At 41.0% G+C, this 22,656-nt stretch overlaps 1 protein-coding gene across 1 annotated transcript; it reads left to right on the top strand.

Annotated features, from left to right (window-relative positions):
• The first annotated feature begins 535 nt into the window (after positions 1–535).
• Positions 536–1,669, top strand: LOC135049815 (paraneoplastic antigen Ma1 homolog). Its single transcript, XM_063955708.1, has one exon. It carries the CDS (start codon positions 536–538, stop codon positions 1,667–1,669), a length of 1,134 nt encoding a protein of 377 aa, XP_063811778.1.
• Positions 1,670–22,656: the final 20,987 nt, after the last annotated feature.

Here is a 22,656-nt window from a genome sequence, read left to right as displayed (position 1 = left end):
ATATGTATCTATATATATATATATATATATATAGGAATTTATTTTAACGTGCAAGGTTTTGAGAGAGATAGTTAGAGTTATAGGTTGTACAGAACAATTGATGTCATCTCGTATGTATTAATTCATTTAATGTAATTACCTGCATGAATTTGTTATGAAATAGAGAGAGAGAGATAAAGCTATGTCTAGATGATATTTTATTTATGCTTACAAGTAAAATATGCAATGAATTTGGTCTAGTATGTTACTTACCTTTCTGTTTGATCCATGAATGTCGGGATGAAGATCATAGAGGTCCCCAGGTAAAACTGTAAAGTAAAAGCATAACACATCGGTAGGGGATATTTAATTTATTTAATATATATATATTTACAGGGTGTCCCAAGTCTACCCTGAATCTAATTCATAGTTAATGAATAGTTAAATGACTTGGGTGGAGGCACAATCTTAAGAGTATCATATACTGAGACTTACAACCCCTGAGAATAGGGTTACATTTGGAGGCTACTGCTGAGATCCGAATAAATAAATAGAAATGGAGTTTATAAAGAGGGAAGATATATATAGCTGGTGTAGAAACAAGGGAGTAGATATACAGAAGAGTGTAAGCATTTTGGGAAATTTTATGGAAATAATAGATGAAGATATAGTAAATGAAGTAAAGAAACTGTATGGAATCAAACAACCATATATTGTAGATAAATGGAGAGGAGTGAATGAGGAGATATGTGCCATTTTAATTAGTAATGATAATCAGCTTGATGCTTCTGTAATCCCAGCTAATATTTTAATTGAAAAGGCCCCTGGTAAGAAATGGAAAGTAATGTGGCCTATGGATAAGTATGCAGATAGAGGGGAGAAGGCCATAATTAAAGAGGATAGTAAAATAGAGAGTGCTAGTGCAGTATGTTATCCTAACCATAGTAATACTTCTGAAGAAGATTCCTTAGATAATGATAAAGTTGACCCCCAAGTTGAGAATGTGATGGATAAAGTGGTTAGTCATTTCGAACGATGGCATTATGAAGGGGGCTATAGGAGACTGAGAATCTTTTCGGGGGTAACACCAGTTCCCACAGGAGAAGAGAGCTATGAGGTATGGCGAGAGGCGGCGGTACAACATTCGGAGGAGTGGAGATGTCCAGAGCACATAAAAATACAAAGAATTGTGGAGAGTTTGAGGGGACCTGCCATGGGAATAATTCATGCCACCAGGAGAAGTTACACCCAAGCTACTTTGAAAGATTATTTTGAAGCATTGGACTATTCATTTGGAACTCTGGAGGATGTAGGGGACATTCTATCTAGATTAAATCACACTTACCAAGAGCCTAATGAAACTCTTACCAATTACATTTACCGCTTAGACAAAATTCTCTACAAGCTTCTGGATAAAGGAGGGATTAATCCACAGGAAATTGATGAGAGGCGATTGAAACATATCTTGAGAGGGGCTCTTACTACTAACCCTGTAGCCCAACGTTTAAGGTGTCGTATGCCCAGGGAGCCTGCTCCTACTTTAAGAGAATTGATAAAAGAAGTAAAACTGGAAGAAGTACAGATTGCAAACAGAGAGAAGAATTTAAAACGAGTTAAAATAATTGCTCCTACTGCGGAAGTTCCTTCAGTAAATGAACAATTACTCAAGCTAATAGAGGAACAAAATTAGAAATTAGATCAATTAATTTCTCTACAGAACACTCCAACTGCAGCTTCAAGAGTATCCCCTTCTGGCAGGGGTAGAGGATTCAACAGGAGAATAGTGGCTAATTCTAATATCACCTGTTTTAGATGTGGACAATTAGGACATAGGTCCTTTGAATGCAGTCAAGGAAGAATGTTCTCTTCACTCGCCACTACACCGGATAGACGTCAGCAGGAACAGTCGGAAAACGTAGAAGGGATGTCGATGAACCCCGCACCGACTCCCAACCAATAATTGTTTGCACAATGGGGAGTACCCAGTGGCCTACTATCATTCCAGAAGGAATGATGGGACAGGCTCCTTTGATGCATGTTTTGATAAATGGACATCTGTGTACAGCTCTACTTGATAGTGGATCTCAAGTGTCCATTATTTTTGAGAGCTGGTATTATCAATATTTATCGGAAGTTCCCTTAATGCCATTCAATGGATTAACTATTTGGGGATTAAGTGAGCAGAAGTATCCCTATTTGGGATATGTTACTACTCAGATAGAGTTTCCCCAACAGCCATCTGGATATCAAGACCCTTTACCTTTTCTGGCATTAGTGTGCCCTGACTCCCCTGGGGATAAAGGAGTAGTGTCGGTAATAGTCGGTACTAATTCGAATCTGTTTAAGATGCTATCTGACTGGTGTTTGGACCAACAAAATAACTATACCACAGTATTCCCTGGTATCCATAATTTAGATTCTGTTGAAATAAACAGAGTAGAGTGTGACCCCACTCCATAATTGCTACCTGTTAATCCTGGTAACATTGACACTGAATTTATTGCTAAAGTATCAGGGTGTTTTCAGAATAGTGATATAGCTGTGGATCAGAAAGACCGATTAATTTCGCAGTTAAAGCTCAGGAAGCCCGTTTTTTCTTTAAGCGAATGGGATTTGGGAACCGCTATTGGAATTGAACAGCGCATACATATGACCAATGAGACCCCGTTTAGAGAACGGTCTCGACGCTTGGCTCCAGCCGATTTTGACGATGTCAGACAACATTTAAAGGGTTTGCTGGAAAACCAAGTTATCGCTGATTCCGATAGTCCTTATGCATCTCCCATAGTAGTAGCCAGAAAGAAGAATTGAGACATCAGATTATGTGTGGACTATCGTACGTTAAACCATCGTACTATTCCTGATCAGTATACTGTACCCAAAGTTGAGGAAGCTTTGGACTGTTTGCAAGGTAGTCAATGGTTTTCTGTTTTGGATATGCGGAGTGGCTACTATCAGATACCGATGCATCCTGATGACCGACCTAAGACAGCCTTCATTTGTCCCATTGGATTCTTTGAGTTCTTAAAGATGCCCTAGGGGATAAAAGGAGCCCCAGCCACATTTCAAAGGACCATGGAACAAACGGTAGGGGACATGTGTTATAGGGAAGTACTAGTGTATCTAGATGATCTTATTGTGTTTGGACGAAATCTGGAAGAACATAACCACAGATTGTTAAAAGTTTTGGACAGATTACAGAAAAGGGGATTAAAGTTGTCTGTCGATAAATGCAAATTATGTCAAACCACCGTGCAATACCTGGGCCATGTTGTTAGTCGAGATGGAATTTCTACTGATCCAGATAAAGTATCGGCTGTACAGAATTGGCCGAGACCAAATACTTTGAAAGACCTTCGATCCTTTCTGGGATTCTGCGGGTATTATCAGAGGTTTGTGCCACAGTATTCCAGAATTGCCCGTCCGTTAAATGACTTAACGAAGGGATACCCTTCCCACCATCATGGGCGAATGAAGTATCCTGAGAGAAAACTGAAAGACTATCATAAGCCACAAGAGGTTTTTGGTAATCGATGGACGCCAGCCTGTGACGAGCCTTTGACAAATTTAAGTATCTTCTAACTCATTCTCCTGTTCTAGCGTATGCTAATCCTGAACTTCCCTATGAGCTACATATCAATGCCTCATTTGATGGGATAGGGGGAGTATTATACCAACACCAAGAAGATGTGTTAAAACCCATAGCCTACGTTAGCAGGGGCCTGTCCATCAGCGAACAGAACTATGCTGTCCACAAATTAGAGTATTTAGCACTTAAGTGGGCGGTAGTGGATAAGTTCCATGATTATCTATATGGCGTGCATTTCACTGTGCTCACAGACAATAACCCTTTGACCTACATTAATACTACTGCCAAATTGGATGCTACTGGACATAGGTGGTTAGCCGCTCTGTCCAATTATCAGTTTTCTTTAAAATACAAACCTGGAAAGCAGAATATAGAGGCTGATGCCCTATCCAGATTACCCCATCCTCCTTTTGTAAATTCAAATGATGAATGGGTGGAAATACCAGCTCCCGCCCTGCAAGGGTTGTGTCATCAAATAAAATTGCTACCTAGTAATTCTTCGGGAGCAGTACACTCAGTGGGAGCCACTGATGCCTCCATTCCTTCTATGTACTGTTGGATTAACACTCCTGAGTTGGAAGACCTACCTATCATTTCTAAAGAGCAAATGAGAGAAGATCAATATCAGGACCCTGAGATTTCTATTGTGCTGGAACATTTAAGGGACTCTGAAAGAACTCTGGGGTGCGATCTTTCTTCCAAGAGCAAAGCTTTGTTACGACAGAAAAGACGATTAGTATTCAAGCAAGGAAGCCTTTACAGAAAAACTATTACCAAAGAGGGGCATGAAAAGTATCAGCTGGTTCTTCCAACTATCCATATTCCTATGATCTTATATTCCCTGCATGACAAACATGGACATTTGGGGGTGGATAAAACATTGCATCTAACACAAGAGAGAGTATACTGGCCGTATATGAGTAAAGATATTGACTATTATTGTAAAACCTGTAAAAATTGTATTCTTCGGAAAAAGTTACCAACCCCCACCGCTAACATGGTCAATTTAAGAAGTTCTGGACCTATGGAATTAATCTGCATTGACTTTTTATCGTTAGAAGGGCCCAGTGGGAGGGAAAGTAATATCCTTGTGATCACTGATCATTTTACCCGTTACGCCCAAGCATATGTCACTCGAGACCAAAAAGCATTGACAGTAGCCAAGACCCTTTGGGATCATTTCTTTGTACATTATGGGCTTCCAGCCCACATCCATACGGATCAGGGAAGAGACTTTGAAAGCAAGTTAATTAAAGAGCTGTGTATTTGCTGCGGAATAAAGAAGTCACGAACCTCACCATATCATCCCCAAGGGGATCCGCAACCGGAGAGGTTCAATAGAACCCTTCTTGATATGTTAGGAACTTTGGATCCCAAGCATAAGCTACAATGGAAACATTTCATCAATCAACTTGTGCATGCCTACAACTGTACCCGAAATGAATCCACTAGGTACTCTCCTTATTCACTTATGTTTGGACGAGAAGCCCGACTACCTATAGACGTTTCTTTGGGCCTTTCTATTTCATCTACTAAGCAGTCTACTTATAATACTTATGTCAACAATTTGAGGAAAGAATTAAAAGCTGCTCATGAAATTGCTAAAAGAGCATCTGAAAAGCATGGTGAAAAGAATAAACAGCGGCATGATGCTAAAGTTAAGGAACACTTATTACTTCCTGGTGATCGAGTTCTATTAAGGCGATTAGGGACTCCTAGAAGACAAAAATTATCTAACCGATGGAAAGAATTCCCTTATCGAGTGATTAAACAATTACCAGATATTCCGGTTTATCAGCTGGTACCGGAGGATAAAGAGGGGCCTATATTAACGTACCACCGCCAACATTTATTGCCCATAAGTCAAGATATTTCTTTCACGATGGAGGATGATATTTTGCATCATAAAGTAGCTGACAATTCAAGTGCCACCCTCTCTAATTCTCCAGAGTATCCACCGTCTGAATGGTCCGAAGCCGAGAGGAGAGACAGGGGATTCTTCTATAAAACGGGTCAACCTGTTCCCTGTAGGGAGCTATCTGAACCAGTAGCCACTCCTTCTCAACAATCTAATTCTATAATGGAATTGAGCGAGAACTATCGACACTTTTCCACTCAACCATGGAATATAAATGAACCCAATGATCCTTCATGGGAGGATACCTCACCCTATCTTAGCCATGAGGATGAACTACCTATTTCGTCAAGTAATGTAGCAATTGATGAAAACCCCAGACCTCAAAGGGAACGTAAACCCCTATGATACTCACTTATGATCAGCTTGGGCACTCATGTAGTGAACCTAGAGTAGTTTATCCTAGCTTTGTACATACGTGGCCTTACTTTGGGTATGTAGGAAGTCAACCCCTCCCTATGTTTTAGTTAAATGGTGCTCCGAATTTAGAGTTAATAAATAATTCTGATCACCAGGTGGAGAAATGTAGCATTTTTCATATTAATATCTCTCAAATGTGTAAAACAAGGGAAAATGGTATATATATATGTGTATATATATAGTGCCTAATGTATAGCACTACATGTATGTAAATGTTTATATATGTATATATATATCTGCTTGTAAGTAGGTATAGTAGTATTCTATATATTAATCTCAATATATGTGCACAGTTATGAGGTAAATAGGATTAAGCATTGAGTTATTGTAGGGGAAATGTGCCTATTAATTGCTGTATGATGGGTATTTCAATATTATGGAATGACCTTTTTCCTCATTTATTATATCTATATAGATATTTGGTAGTACTTTGTTCAGGGCCTGAATGTACACTTTATAAAATAACTATTACTATGGTACTGCCACAGCCCTCAATAGGGCACGAGGAACTAATGATAATAGCTCGTGCTGTAGGCAGGAAAGCAAGTACTCACGAGGACAATAGGGCTCTCGTGGCCCCTGGGGCTCCAATATAAAAGGGGGAGCTGAAGCGCTGAACGGGACTACTGTGTGCGCCTCTGAGGGAGTAACTCATTCCTCTCCCTGCCCGCCTCAAAGAGCAGTGCTGTAAGCATTGGCGGCGCAGCGGAGATGGTTTGAGGTCTCCAGCGAGCGATAGCACACTGAAGATACGCGGCTCATCCAGCAGCGACCTGAGGGAGCGGAGCCGCAAAGAGCAGAGAGCCGGGGGAGCTGTTACCGGAGCCACCAGCGGTGAGCGGGGGACGTCCAGAGCCGCAAAGAACAGAGAGCCGGGGGGAGCTGTTACCGGCACCAGCAGCGGGGAGCGGGGGACGTCCGAAGCCGAAAAGAACAGAGAGCCGGGGGGAGCTGTTACCGGCACCATCAGCGGTTAGCGGCCGACGTCCGGAGCCGAAAAGAACGGAGAGCCGGGGGGAGCTGTTACCGGCGCCAGCAGCGGTGAGCGGCCGACGTCCGGAGCCGAAAAGAGCCGAGAGCCGGGGGAGCTGTTACCGGCGCACCCAGTGGCTACCTGCGGGAGCTGTGAGCCGTGAAGAAGCCGTCACCGGTAATTAGAAGAAACCGAGCCCACAACCTTCTCCAGCGCTGGCGGAGGTCAGTTCCACAGTCAGAGTCCTCAGCGGCACCTATCCCCATACAAGCAGCTACTCCTAAGTATCAATATAGCAGATCCACTGCCCACCAATGAGGTGCTAAGTGGGCGGGGCTACCCGGCATGAAAGAGTGGGTGTCTGGAGGCATTCATAGAAGACGTCTGAGGTCTGTAGTGTTATTTATACTATGCACCTTTTCACTGTAGAAACAATTCTAAGACACAACAGGGGTGCAGCCACTAGGCATTAATATCATTGATTGAAATCTACCACATATTTAAAGCTCAGGAACCATTTTAGTTACTATAATAATATTACTCTACTAAAGGCATGGTTCCAGTTACTCCAGCAATAATCTACTGAACTACTACCCTAAAAACTAAGATCTATACTGGAGTGCCTACTTCACCACAGTGGCAATGTACTATAGACCTACAATTCTACATATGAGGATTTAGCCAGAGACAAGCACAGGATCACTAGCTCACTAGCTTCAATACTTCAGGCTAGCCAAAAGGGATACAGTTTATGTTAAATGTGGCAGTATTCCATCAGTGTAGTGTTTAAAGGATACAAAGTAAAGAAATAGACACTATGTAATTTATATTGAAGTCATTTTAACAGAGCTCACAGACAGCCCTTGTCAATCTAACTTACACAGCTACAAAGTTCTACAGGAAAGTGCTATCCAGGAGCCCTAGCTCCAATATTCTTATATTGTCGGAGAACTGTTATTAATGAGCTCATAATCATACAGCCGGGATAAAATATATTATAGTATCCAGTATTTAATTGCATACTAAGTTCTACCAGACGGCGTGTCAAGAATTATCAAGACTGTTAGTTGCATAGAGTCAGCTATACACTTGGACACTATTCAGGTGTTGGACAAATATTGCATATGTATCTATATATATATATATATATATATATCTATCTAGGAATTTATTTTAACGTGCAAGGTTTTGAGAGAGATAGTTAGAGTTATAGGTTGTACAGAACAATTGATGTCATCTCGTATGTATTAATTCATTTAATGTAATTACCTGCATGAATTTGTTATGAAATAGAGAGAGATAGTTCATAAAGTTATGTCTAGATGATATTTTATTTATGCTTACAAGTAAAATATACAATGAATTTGGTCTAGTATGTTACTTACCTTTCTGTTCGATCCATGAATGTCGGGATGAAGATCTCAGAGGTCCCCAGGTAAAACTGTAAAGTAAAAGCATAACACATCGGTAGGGGATATTTAATTTATTTAATATATATATATTTACAGGGTGTCCCAAGTCTACCCTGAATCTAATTCATAGTTAATGAATAGTTAAATGACTTGGGTGGAGGCACAATCTTAAGAGTATCATATACTGAGACTTACAACCCCTGAGAATAGGGTTACACATTGATACTGCCGTATATGTCCATTGATTCAGTACTACCGTATATGTCCAGCGGTACTGCCATATAAATCGAGTGATCCTGCCATATAATTTCAGTGATCCTGCCGTATAATTCCAGTGGTACTGGCATACAAGTCCAGTGATCCTGCCGTATAATTCCAGTGGTACTGGTGTATAAGTCCAGTCCAGTGATACTGCCGTATATGTCCAGTGATACTGCCGTATATGTCCAGTTATACTGCCATATATGTCCATTGATTCTGCGTATATGTCCAGCGGTACTGCTGTATAAATCCAGTTATCCTACCGTATAATTCCAGTGATACTGCCGTATATGTCCAGTGATACTGCCGTATATGTCCAGTTATACTGCCATATATGTCCATTGATTCTGCGTATATGTCCAGCGGTACTGCCATATAAATCCAGTGACCCTGCCGTATAATTCTAGTGGCACTGCCGTATAATTCCAGTGAACCTGAAGTATAATTCCAGTGGTTCTGGCATATATGTCCAGCGATACTGCCGTATATGTCCAGTGATGCTACTGTATATGTCCAGCGATATTGCTGAATAAATCCAGTGATGCTACCGTATAATTCCAGTGATCCTGCCGTATAATTCCAGTGGTACTGGCGTATAAATCAAGTCCAGTGATACTGCCATATATAGTATCCCATATGAAGTATTAAGACCCTTATTGGGCCGTAAACAGTGAAATATAAAATTTGTAAAAGATAGTATAGATGTTAATCAGAAAAATGGACAAAACAGAAAAAAGAAGAGGATTTGTTTTGTCCTGGTGCCAAATAATAAAGAAAATTAAAAACTAAGCCATGTGCCGCCTATTATTAATTAGTATTTTATGTACAGATCGTATTCCACTGCTGTATTCCTCAGAAGAATATAAATTGTGATGTATATGTATATCCTTTATAATAGGTATAACAATCCCTAATTAATAAATATAATTCTTCATAAACCTGCCACAACCTTATTCTGATTGTTTAGTAGGGACAAGAGTTCCCAACATGGGCATTACTTCTGTGTTTCTGTCCTGCCAAAAATAACAGTTGCTTCTAGGTGATACATTTAATATCATTTAATACACAGCAGAATGTTGTAACCGATACAATTGTTACTTTATTAAACAGAATGTCTTGCTGTGTTGTAACTCTACCACCATATCATTGGAGGTCTGCAGTACCTCCTCATACAACCTTTTAAACCGTTAACCAAATTTGCACATTAATCATACCTAAACCATTCAAAAAGGGATTGGATCACATTCCCTTAATTGATTTATTAGGTATTTATGTATTATATGCCCCTCAAGAGAGGTAATATATCCGTGCTTGGCTGATATCAAATTATATCTGTAATGAGCTCATACCAATGTTACATTTCACATCCCTCATATCTATATAGATTATGGGGCAGTTCAAGAGCTGTTACATAGATGCAATGATAGCATAGGACAATTATATGCTCCTCTGTATTGATAGTACTTGTATTCAGTGCCCTATAATTTAATACACAGCAGGCATGATCCTAATCTCTGTTGCCAGACGCCACGGACATATATCAGAAAGCTAATGCTGTCTGTATTGATCTATGTTTATATATTATATGCCTCACAAAGAAAGCGATGCGTCCGTGCTCAGCTGATATCAAATTATATCTGTAATATGCTCCTACTATTATTACATTCCACATCCCTCATGTCTATATAAATTGTAGGGCAATTCAAGAGCTGTTACACGAGTGTAATAATAACGTTGAACAATTATATGTTCCTCTATACTGACAGTGCTCGTATTTGGTATCCCATAATTTAGTACACGGCTGGCATGATCCTAATCTCTATTGCTGGACGCCACGGTCATATGTCAGAAAAATAGTGCTGTTTGTATTGCGGGCTGCCGTATATCACAGCACCGTACTGCACTAACTAACGTCTAAACGTGCATGAGTGTAACATTAACATGATCTACGGTTGGCAGGTACACAATGAAATACTATTTCTAACTAATCACATTTCATTCTTTTCTAGCGGCGCACGGCTATTCCCCTATGCGCATTTCACTCTATGTTAGAGCTTCGTTTGACTCTATGCTAGAGCCCTGACGAAGCTCTAACATAGAGTGAAATGCTATTTTTCTGTTTTGTCCATTTTTCTGATTCACGTCTATACTATCTTTTACAAATTTTATATTTCACTGTTTACGGCCCAATTAAGGGTCTTAATACTTCATATGGGATACTAATAAAGTTGACACATTCCATATGGGTATTGGTAGGTACTAAGAATTAAGTGTTAATACATATATATAAAAAAAAGTATAAAGACACAGATTCAATATCAGGAATTCTTGTTGGTCCTAGGAGTGAGTGCACCCAGAGAAACTGATCCCTTTCCTTCACCCTTTCTGTACATGTTTTAGGATCAGTGGGTAGCACCAGTCTATAATTTTATATCTGTATTGTATACAGTTATTGAGAGACTATATTCCTATAAATATTATTTATTATTAAATTAAGCTGGGATTTCTTTGTTTTTTCAGAATACTGCCATATATGTCCAGTGACAATACCGTATATGTCCATTGATACTGCTGTATATGTCCAGTGATACTGCCGTATATGTCCATTGATGCTACCATATATGTCCAGCGGTATTGCCGTATAAATCCAGTGTTCCTGCCGTATAATTCCAGTGATCCTGCCGTATAATTCCAGTGGTACTGGCATATAACTCCAGTCTAGTGATACTGCTGTATATATTTCCAGTGATACTGCCGTATATGTCCATTGATACTGCCATATATGTCCAGCGGTACTGCCGTATAAATCCAGCGATCCTGACGTATTATTCCAGTGATCCTGCCGAAAAATTCCAGTGATCCTGCCGTATAATTCCAGTGGTACTGGCATGTATGTACAGTGATACTGCCGTATATGTCCAGTGATACTGCCGTATATGTCCAGTGATACTGCCGTATATGTCCATTGTTACTGCTGTATATGTCCAGCGGTACTGCCGTATAAATCCAGTTATCCTACCGTATAATTCCAGTGATCCTGCCGTATAATTCCAGTGGTACTGCCGTATAATTCCAGTGATCCTGCCGTATAATTCCAGTGATCCTGCTGTATAATTCCAGTGGTACTGGAATGTATGTCCAGTGATACTGCCGTATTTGTAAAGTGATACTGCCGTATATGTCCATTGATACTGCTGTATATGTCCAGCGGTACTGCCATATAAATCCAGTTATCCTACCGTATAATTCCAGTGATCCTGCCGTATAATTCCAGTGATACTGGCGTATAAGTCCAGTGATCCTGTCGTATAATTCCAGTGGTACTGGCGTATAAATCCAGTCCAGCGATACTGCCATTTATGTCCAGTGATACTGCTGTATATGTCTATTGTTACTGCCGTATATGTCCAGTGACACTCCTGTACATTGATTATGTCGTATATGTCCAGCGGTGCTGCCATATAAATCCAGTGATCCTGCCATATAATTCCATATAAATCCATATAATTCCGTATAAGTCCAGGCCAGTAGTGCTGCCATATAAGGTCAGTGATGCTGTCCTGGGCTGACATTATTGACTCCAAATAAAGGGGTTATTAATATTTAATCCAAATAATTTTCAAAGGGTTTGCCTTGTGTGGTGTATAGGTATGCACTCCTGTACCGCATATTTTTAAATAACTCCAGAAAAATAATGGAGAACAAAAATTTGGAGGATAAAACAGAGAAAGATCAAGAACCACTTCCTACTCGTGCTGAAGCTGCTGTCAATAGTCATGACATAGACAATGAAATCCCATCAATGTGGTCTGCCAAGGCCGATGCCCAATGTGATAGTAGAGGGCATGTACAATCCAAAAAGTCAAAGTTCCGTGAAAAGATCCAAAAAGAGAAATTTAAATGGTCTGAGTAGAAACGTAAACTTTCCAATATGCCATTTACGACATGGAGTGGCAAGGTATGGTTAAGGCCCTGGCCTATGTTAATGACTAGTGGTTCAGCTTCACATGACGATGGATTTATTCCTGCTAGAAAAATTATAAGAGTTAAGCTGGAATAAGCACAGGAAAGAACTGTGCGTTCTAAGATTTTTCACAAATACCCAAGGAGAGTCCAAGTGTGTCGGCGGTTGCGATGCTTGACCTTCCCAACACTGGAGGGGAAGAGGTGGCTCTTTCCACCATTTGCACGCCCGAGGATATGGATGTTTATGGCGCTGAGGAGGAAGTTGACGATGAGGATTCTTTTGGTGATGTGGTTTGATTAAATCAGGCACCGGGGGAGACACCTGTGTCCGTGGTATGAAGAAACCCATTGTGATGCCTAAGCAAAATACCAAAAAAGCCACCTCTTCGGTGTGGAATTATTTCTCCACAAATACGGACAACAGGTGTCAAGCCGTGTGTTGCATCTGTCAATATGTAATAAGTAGGGGTAAGGATGATAACCACCTAGGAACATCCTCCCTTACGTCACCTGCTTCGTATTCATCATAAGTCAATGTCATGTTGTGAAACTTTGGGTCAGAGAGTATGCAGTCCACTGACACCTAAATCCATTCTTCCTCTTTTACCCAAGCTCCTGCAAGCCACACCATCAACTCCCTCAACGTCAACTTCCTCCTCAGTCAGGAATGTCAGTAGTCCTGCAGACCATGTCACTGGCAAGACTAAGTCCTCTCCTAACCGGGATTCCTCCGGAGAATCCTTGAGTGGTACACCTGCTGTTGCTGCCACTGCTGTTGTTGCAGCTGGGAGTCGATCGTCATCCCAGAGGGAGGGGAAGTCGAAAGACCACTTGTACTACTTCCAATAAGCAATTGACTGTCCAACAGTCCTTTGTGAGGAAGATGAAATATAACAGTACTCATCCTTTTGCAAAGCAGATAACTGAGGCCTTGACAGGTATGTTGGTGTTAGATGTGCATTCGGTATGCGCCATTAGTTCAGTGGGACTTAGAAAATTGTTTGAGGTACTGTGTCCCTGGTATCAAATCCCATCTAGGTTCCACTTCACTAGACAGGTGATACCGAGAATGTACAGAGAAGTCAGAAAAAGTGTCCTCAGTGTCCTAAAAAATGCAGTTGCACCCACTGTCCACTTAACTTCGGACATGTGGACAAGTGGAACAGGCAGACTAAGAACTATATGACTGTGACAGCCCACTGGGTAGATGAATGGCCTCCCGCAGCAAAAACAGCTGCGGCACCAGTAGCAACATCTCGCAAATCCAACTCATTCCTAGGCAGGCTACGCTATGCATCACCACTTTCCGTAAGATGCACACCACTGACAACCTCTTACGGATACTGAGGGACATCCTTGCACAATGGCTTACCCCAATTAGACTCTCCTGGGGATTTGTGATATCGGATAACGCCACCAATATTGTGTGTGCATTACATCTGGGCAAATTCCAGCACGTCCCATGTTTTGCACATACAATTAATTTGGTGGTGCAGAATTTTTTTCAAAATGACAGGGCCGTGCAGGAGATGCTGTCGGTGCCCGAAAATTGCGGGCATCTTTCAGCATTCAGCCACCGTGTGCCGAAGACTGGAGCACCATCACACACTCCTGAACCTGCCCTGCCATCACCTGAAGCAAGAGGTGGTAACAAGGTGGAATTCAACACTATATATGCTTCAGAGAATGGAGGTGCAGCAATAGGCCATTAAAGCCTGTACATCCACCTACGATATAGGCAAAGGAGGGGGTAATGCATCTGACTAAAGTGCAGTGGAGAATGAGTTCCGTCTTGTGCAAGGTTCTCCAACCCTTCGAACTTGCCACACGTGAAGTCAGTTCAGACACTGCCAGCTTGAGTCAGGTCTTTGCCCTCATCAGGCTTTTGCAGAAGCAGCTGGAGAAATTGAAGGAGAAGCTAAGATGGAGCGATTCCGCAAAGTATGTGGGACTTGTGGATGGAGACCTTCATTTGATTTACCAGGATTCAAGGGTGGTCAATCTGTTGAAATCAGAGCACTACATTTTGGCCACCGTGCTTGATCAACCCAGCTTTAATAGCAATTAACAAAGCTAGTAATGGTATATTCTTTCTCTACTAAATCTGAGGGCAAGGTCAGTGTTTTGTTGACTGTATGTCGACACGTCGTGCATCTTGTTTAACCGCATTTAAAAAAAACCTTTTTGTTTTATTGGTAACCATGTTGAGAGTCCAGTTTCTTCCTGTTCTCTAACAGATTTCATGTAGCTAGTTTTCAGTGATTTATTTTTCTTAAAAGTGAATTTTGGATCAGTAGGGATACAATCCTTTAACAATGTATCATACCTTAATATATTGTAATTTATCTTTATTACGCGTTTAATTTCCCCCGATTGGTTGTTATAGGTAGATATAAATGATATGTCTCGCTCATTATTTAATGATTCTTGTTTGGGTTTTGAACTCAAAAGCTCACAACGATCCATCTGTAAAACCTCCTCAAATGACTTTTCAGTAATGATTCGGGATAACCCCTAGCTTCAAAAGTTTCCCACATGACCTTTGCTTGTGTCTCAAATAAACTGTCATATGAACAGTTGCATGTGATATGCATAAACTGTCCTTTTGGAATGTTGGATTTCCATGGCATATAATGGGCACTTTTATAGTGTAAGTATGCTCCACTTCCAACATCCTTGCTGTGGTTGGAGGTTTGAATATACTCTCCTACTACATTGAGGGTCACATCCAGAAAGGTAATCTCAGAAGGATGATAGGTGTGAGTAAATATCAAATTATAAGTGTTATTGTTGGGATAAGAAACAAAATTCAAAGCAGTGATGAGATCCCCATCCCAAATAAAAAAAATTGTCTATGTATCGGCCATAGAGGACCAGGTTCCCCATGAATTCGCCCCCCAACATGAACTGGTCTTCGACCATGCCCATGTAGAGTTTGGCGTAACTCGGTGCGAACCTGGTCCCCATGGCCGTGCCCATGACTTGCAGATAAAACGTGTCCGAAAAAAGAAAAAAATTGTGCTGAAGAATAAATTTGATAGAATCCAACAGAAAATCCCTGTGTCTCTCCATGAGGTCACCATCTGCAGTGAGCCTATCTTTTACTGCTTGTAGACCTAATGAATGCGGAATATTTGTATATAGACTCTGAACATCTAATGTCAGAAAGGCATAAGACGGTTGCCAGATGATGTTTTGAATGAGTCGTAAAAAATGTGTTGTATCACGTATATGGGACCTCAATGAAGAGACACGGGGCTGGAGGAAGCTGTCAACATAAGCAGATAGATTAGAACATAGAGAATTAACACCTGAAATAATAGGTCGTCTGGGGGGTGAAGTGATGGATTTGTGAATTTTAGGTAAGTGATAGTAGATGGGAATGATAGGAAAAGAAGGAAACAGAAAACGAAATTCCTCTCTGGAAATGACCCCCTCCTGACAAGCTAGTGTCAATAATTGCTCTAGCTCTGCAGAATACTCCACAGAAGGATCTTTTGTCAGTTTCTGATAAAAGGATTGATTATCCAGCTGTCTATTTGCCTCTCCTAAGTAGTCACTCCTATTTTGGACAACCAACCCCCCCCCCTTCCCCCGTCCTTGTCTGCCTGCTTTATTATTATAGAGGTACCTCTAGTAAGTTTTTTTTTAGAGCATTCCTCTCTTTTTTACTTAAGTTCCCATTGTGATATGGGTTTCTATTAGATTTTTCACACATGGTTCTAAAATTATCCAGTGTAACTCTATAAAAACATTCAATGCTACTACTCTTGGAGGTGATAGGAAAACAAATCTGATTTCAATTTGAAAGATTTTCTATTACCATCAAATAATTTTTCCTGAGTGGACATGATTTCATTCATAGGGCTCTCTTGTTGTAATTCTTCTAGCATTGACACTAATGGTTCATCTGTTTCATCCAGTATGATCGGTAAAAGATTGTCAACCATTTTATTAAGTTTTTTCTGCACAAAAAATCTCTTTCTACACAGTGTTCTTATGAACCTGTTAAGGTCCACAAACAATTCAAATAAGTTGGGTTCTGTCGAGGGTGAAAATTTTAGTCCTTTATTCAGGAGGGCAATTTCATTCTCATTCAGAGTCTTATTAGAAAGATTAAATATGCCCGTAGAGTCAGATGTAATATTTCTACTTTTCATTAATTTCTTATATTTCTCCTTTTTCCCTCCTCTACACCATCTGCACTTGGGTTTCTGGTTCTTTTGGGAGTTCGTGGCAGGTACAGTCTGTTGTCCTGTTAGAAAACATAATGCTCTTATTTATGTAAAATATTTCTAATTATGTGATTTTGGTTCCGACCTTGAAAGGTTAAATATCTGTTTTAAGGGTCCTATTATTTGCTGATATTTCTGAACATCTATTCTCAATTAAAGAGAATTAAGAATTGCTAGCTTGGGTTAACATATGATTCATTTTTGATTGTGTGCCCGATCATGTGACCTTTTGTTGTATCACATGACCGCCATTCTCTTAGGGCTATATGAGAAGTAACCCATTGGTTTTCTTTGTTCCCCCTCCCTCTCTTTGAATTTGAGCGGCTATTTACATCCCAGCCCACCAGGAAGTGACTGCTCCGTTGCTACGGTAGCACTTCCTGGGATCGGGCTCCCATGTGATCCGAGAGTGAGGTCACGTGACTAGGGTGAGTCATGTGACCATGAGTGACGGGTGGCTGCTCCAATCTAAAGACAGCCACACAAGAAATTCACTGCCGGGAACAGTCACTTGAACGGCAGTGCGATCACGTGACCTGGAACTATAAATTATGAACATCAGCTATTTAATCAGTTTTAAGACATTCATTATGAATTACACCATGCCACTTTAGTATATAAGTCTCCGCTGTCTATATTTATCTAGAGTGCAGTAATTTGCTGCCGGGATCAGTCACGTGATCGGCAGTGCGATCACATGACCAGTAGTTGCAGAATATGAATATCAGTTATTTAACCTATTTTAAGTTATTTATTATGGAATGCACTATGCCACTTTAATACACAAGTCTCTGCTGTTTCTATTGTAGTAATTTACGATATATAAAGATGCTTGAATTTTTCTTAATTAATTGTTTATGCAAATGAATTGATTACATAATTTCCCCTATAAAAAGGGGAAGATTTGAATGATACAGTACCCTTTGATAAAGCTGCAGTTAGCAGCAAAACGCATAAGGTAACTTTGCTTTAGACCACTGGACTCCTCCAAAGGCATCCATACTGCAGGACTCAAATTCAGGATGACCCATCCGCTGCTAAAAGTGAACCAGAATACTTCATCTTTTATTGTCCCGTAAGCTACCATCTATCAGGATTCTCCTAATTGGAACACAGCGTGTTGGTCTTTTAAGTGTCATCTCCACAGACTGTGAACCAGAATCCATCCATTAAGGACCACAATTCCGGATCTTTGCATTGGAACACAGGTTGGGCGAAATTATTACATCAGTCCTGTCTTTGGCCATAGACTTTATGTCCTAAATACTAAATGGACTCTATTGCTGCCTAAGGAGTATATTTCATGTCCAATTGGTCTGTAATTGACTGAGTGAGATACTAATATCAATAATTTTATTTTTTTCTCAATTATTGCTCGTTGCCAGTGGTGTGCCTCTTACAGAAAGCTGTGATACATAGTGAGATGCTGCTACTGTTGCCGCTGCTGTTGTTGCTGCGGGAGGCCATACATCTAACCAGTGGGCTGTCACAGTCATATAGTCCTTAGTCTGCCCTGTTCCACTAGTCCACATTAGTAAATAAAAAGGGAATTCCTCTTGTGGTGCCGCAAATGGGGCAGCAGTAGGTAGTACAAAAATAGGTCACCAACCTATACAACAATATGCAACAAAAAAAGTACAACCTCACTTTCTGCGCTCCAAATATCCCCTTGATTGGATGGTTCTCACCAAGGTGATGGTATTGCATGGAACAAAAAAAATATAGGGGGTCATTCCGAGTTGTTCGCTCGCAAGTGAATTTTAGCAGATTTGCTCATGCTAAGCCGCCGCCTACTGGGAGTGAATCTTAGCATCTTAAAATTGCGAATGATGTATTCGCAATATTGCGATTACACACCTCGTAGCAGTTTCTGAGTAGCTTCAGACTTACTCGGCATCTGCGATCATTTCACTGCTTGTTGTTCCTGGTTTGACGTCACAAACACACCCAGCGTTCGCTCAGACACTCCCCCGTTTCTCCAGCCACTCCTGCGTTTTTTCCGGAAACGGTAGCGTTTTTTCCCACACGCCCATAAAACGGCCTGTTTCCGCCCAGTAACACCCATTTCCTGTCAATCACATTACGATCGCCAGAACGATGAAAATGCCGTGAGTAAAATTCCTAAGTGCATAGCAAATTTACTTGGCGCAGTCGCAGTGCGGACATTGCGCATGCGCATTAAGCGGAAAATCGCTGCGATGCGAAGATTTTTACCGAGCGAACAACTCGGAATGACCCCCATAGAACACAACATAGTGTAATACTGTCTATGCAAAATAGTTCTTTGCACTGTGCAGAGGGGAAGAATAGGTGATTGAGAATTTCCAATAAAGAAACCTTTACGTGTTTTCTACTTCGCTTATACAAGTAAGCATACATGTACGGATTCTTTGTTCCTTTCGCATGACATCACTTTGGGTGATCCTATAAGAAGGTGGACGTCTGAATTCTCTTGGGACAATTCTCCATCACCTATTCTTCCCCTCTGCACAGTGGAAAGAACTATTTTGCATAGACAGTATTACACTATGTTGTGTTCTATATTTTTTTCCACTTGTCCACATGTCTGTGGTTAAGTGGACACTGGATACAACCGCATTTTGTAGGACCATGGTGACTCTATTTCTGACATCTTTGTACATTCTCGGTATCGCCTGCCTAGTGAAGTGGAACCTAGATGGAATTTGGTACCGGGGACACAATACCTCCAACAATTGTCTAAATCCCACTGCACTAATGGCGGATACCGGACGCACGTCTAACACCAACATGAGTGTCAAGGCCTCAGTTATCCGTTTTGCAACAGGATGACTGCTGCCATATTTCATCTTCCTCACAAAGGACAGTCAATTGCTTAGTTGAAGTAGTACAAGTGGTCTTCCGACTTCTCCCCTGGGATGACGATTGACTCCTAGCAGCAACAACAGCAGCGGCAGCAACAGCGGGTGTGGTTCGTTTTATCGACAGTGTCTAGGTCGACAATGTTTAGGTCGACCACTATAGGTCGACAGTCACTAGGTCGACATGGATGGAAGGTCGACAGGGTTTCTAGGTCGACATGTGCTGGGTCGACAGGTCTAAAGGTCGACATGAGGATTTTTTTTGTGTCGTTTTCTTCGTAAAGTGACCGGGATCCCAAATTAGTGCACCGCGTCCCCTCGCATGGCTCGCTTCACTCGCCATGCTTCGGGCATGGTGCTTTCGCTTCGCTCGGCACACTTTACCGTTCCAATCGTAGTCCACATGGATCGTTAAGTATGAAAAAATAAAAAAATAAAAATTTGAAAAACTCATGTCGACCTTTTGACCTGTCGACCTAGCACATACGCCAGTATTCCGAGAATTATTTGGTAATGTCACAGGAATTATACGCCATTATCACAGGAATTATACGCCAGTGTCATGGAAACTACAGTATATGGCAGTATTACAGGAATTATACACCAGTATTCTGAGAATTATACGGCAATATCACAGGAATTATATGCCAGTATTCCAAGAATTATACGGCAATATCACAGGAATTATACACCAGTATGATGGGAATTATACGCCAGTATTCTGAGAATTATATGGCAATATCACAGGAATTATACGGCAATGCCACAGGAATTATACGCCAGTATCACGGGAATTATATGGCAGTATCACAGGAATTATACGCCAGTATTCTGAGAATTATACGGCAATATCACAGGAATTATACGCCAATATCACGGGAATTATACGCCAGTATTCCGAGAATTATATGGCAATATCACAGGAATTATACGGCAATGTCACAGGAATTATACGCCAGTATCACGGGAATTATATGGCAGTGTCACAGGAATTATATGTCAGTATTCAGAGAATTATACGGCAATATCACAGGAATTATACGCCAATATCACGGGAATTATACGCCAGTATTCCGAGATTTATATGGCAATATCACAGGAATTATACGGCAATGTCACAGGAATTATACGCCAGTATCACGGGAATTATACGCCAGTATTCTGAGAATTATATGGCAATATCACAGGAATTATACGGCAATATCACGGGAATTATACGCCAGTATTCCGAGAATTATATGGCAATATCACAGGAATTATACGGCAATGTCACAGGAATTATACGGCAATGTCACAGGAATTATACGCCAGTATCACGGGAATTATATGGCAGTGTCACAGGAATTATATGTCAGTGTCATGGAAACTACAGTATATGGCAGTATTACAGGAATTATGCACCAGTATTCTGAGAATTATACGGCAATATCACAGGAATTATATGGCAGTATTCTGTCAAAGTCAGAAAAATGTCTCAATGCACGTTGCCATATTTGCACCGCACACTGGTCCGCGCTGCGCGTGCGTGCGCTCTCCCGTGGATGCGCATACCCGCAATAACGTGCACTCGCAGGCGCGGTATGCGTATTTACGGTAGAGTTTATGTAGTCGTAGCGTGCGACTCATTCGTTACAAATGTTCACAATTAATGTAGTTTATAGATCATGGTCCCTTTGATAGATTCTGAAAGTTTGGTTAAAATACAATGTCCCAGAGCTGAGGAATCCCTCTTTATATCGTACGAAGGGTCTAACAGGAATCATACAGCAGTGTTTGGTACCCATCGGAAGAGTATTTAATTAGCAATATTCCGGTGTTGGTTTGGAGCGTATTAATCGCTCGTGCGAATAGTTATGGACATAAGAAGTTTATGTCCATTTCTATTAATTACACATACTCAGGTATGCGGCGGGAAACCCAGTTTCCCACCCACCTGAGCTGTTGGAAATCGTCACAGCCCACCTGTATGAATCACCCTATGACCTTTTGTTATGATACAGGGCCGAATTCCTTCGGCCAATGGACAATGGGATTGTAGGACCAGGAGATTGCATTGTGTGTGGGGCATAAATAGGCAGGCCGACCACATCCAGCTCTCACTCTCTCATCAACGGTTATCTGCTGATAGCCGGGAGCTGGATATCGAGGCGCAGGCGATCATACCCTTTGTGCGTAAGTTTCTCTCCGTAATCATTGTCTTTCTGTGAGCCAATTTCTCTCCATCTCTCTCTCTCTCTCTCTCTCTCTCTCTCCTCTTTTCTCTTATATCTCCCATAGTATTATAGTATTGTATTGTATTTCATTTAGGTCAGAGTAGTATTGTCCTTTTGTATTTATTGTTTAGTTCTGTGGTTAGGAAGTCTCTGTTATATTGTAGTGTATCATTTGTACTGTTATCCCCTTTTACAAGTATATTAGATATAATACAGTTAATAGGCTTTGGAACCTAAACCAGTATCTGTGTATTTTCTATAGTGATAAGTGTTCACTTGAGCGTCGGTGACGCTCAAGCAGCTTTGTAGATAGTCAGGTTACACAAGGTTGCACTTACACCCTGTACTCACATTAAGGTATTCAGTGTATTTCATTGGTATAAGGTTTTATCATAAAGGTATAGTGTTGTGAGCGTCTGCATCGCTGGTGACCTCCTCGTGGTCTCGAGCGTAAGCTACGCCATAGCGAATCATTACCCTAGACATAACCAATAACGTGTCCTGTGATCGCTGGGCCGTGAGCGAACGTGACGTTTGAGCGTCTCGCCTACGGCTGAGCGATCGTTACGCAACTAGCGTACCATTACGGTACTTCTTAAGTAAACAGCGTACAGTGTTCTTAGCTTCATAAAGGGTTGTTATACGACAAAGGAATTTAGCATTGTCAATTGCGGGCTCGTCCTATACTTCTCACATCTGCACTAGGTAGATCAGCAGACATTATCCCCCAGCAAAGGGTGGGAGATTGTCTCATAGTGCTGGCGGGATAAGCGTCTGCTTCGCTTAGATAAAGAGTGCTGAAGGAACCCGGTAACCGGAAGTAAGAACAAAACGCTTGTGTCCTTTTAAAACT

This window comes from Pseudophryne corroboree, chromosome 1 (genome assembly GCF_028390025.1).
Source record: "Pseudophryne corroboree isolate aPseCor3 chromosome 1, aPseCor3.hap2, whole genome shotgun sequence".
Lineage (NCBI taxonomy): Eukaryota > Metazoa > Chordata > Amphibia > Anura > Myobatrachidae > Pseudophryne > Pseudophryne corroboree.
The sequence above is the reverse complement of the archived record's forward strand: the minus strand, read 5'-3'. Positions and strand labels throughout refer to the sequence as shown.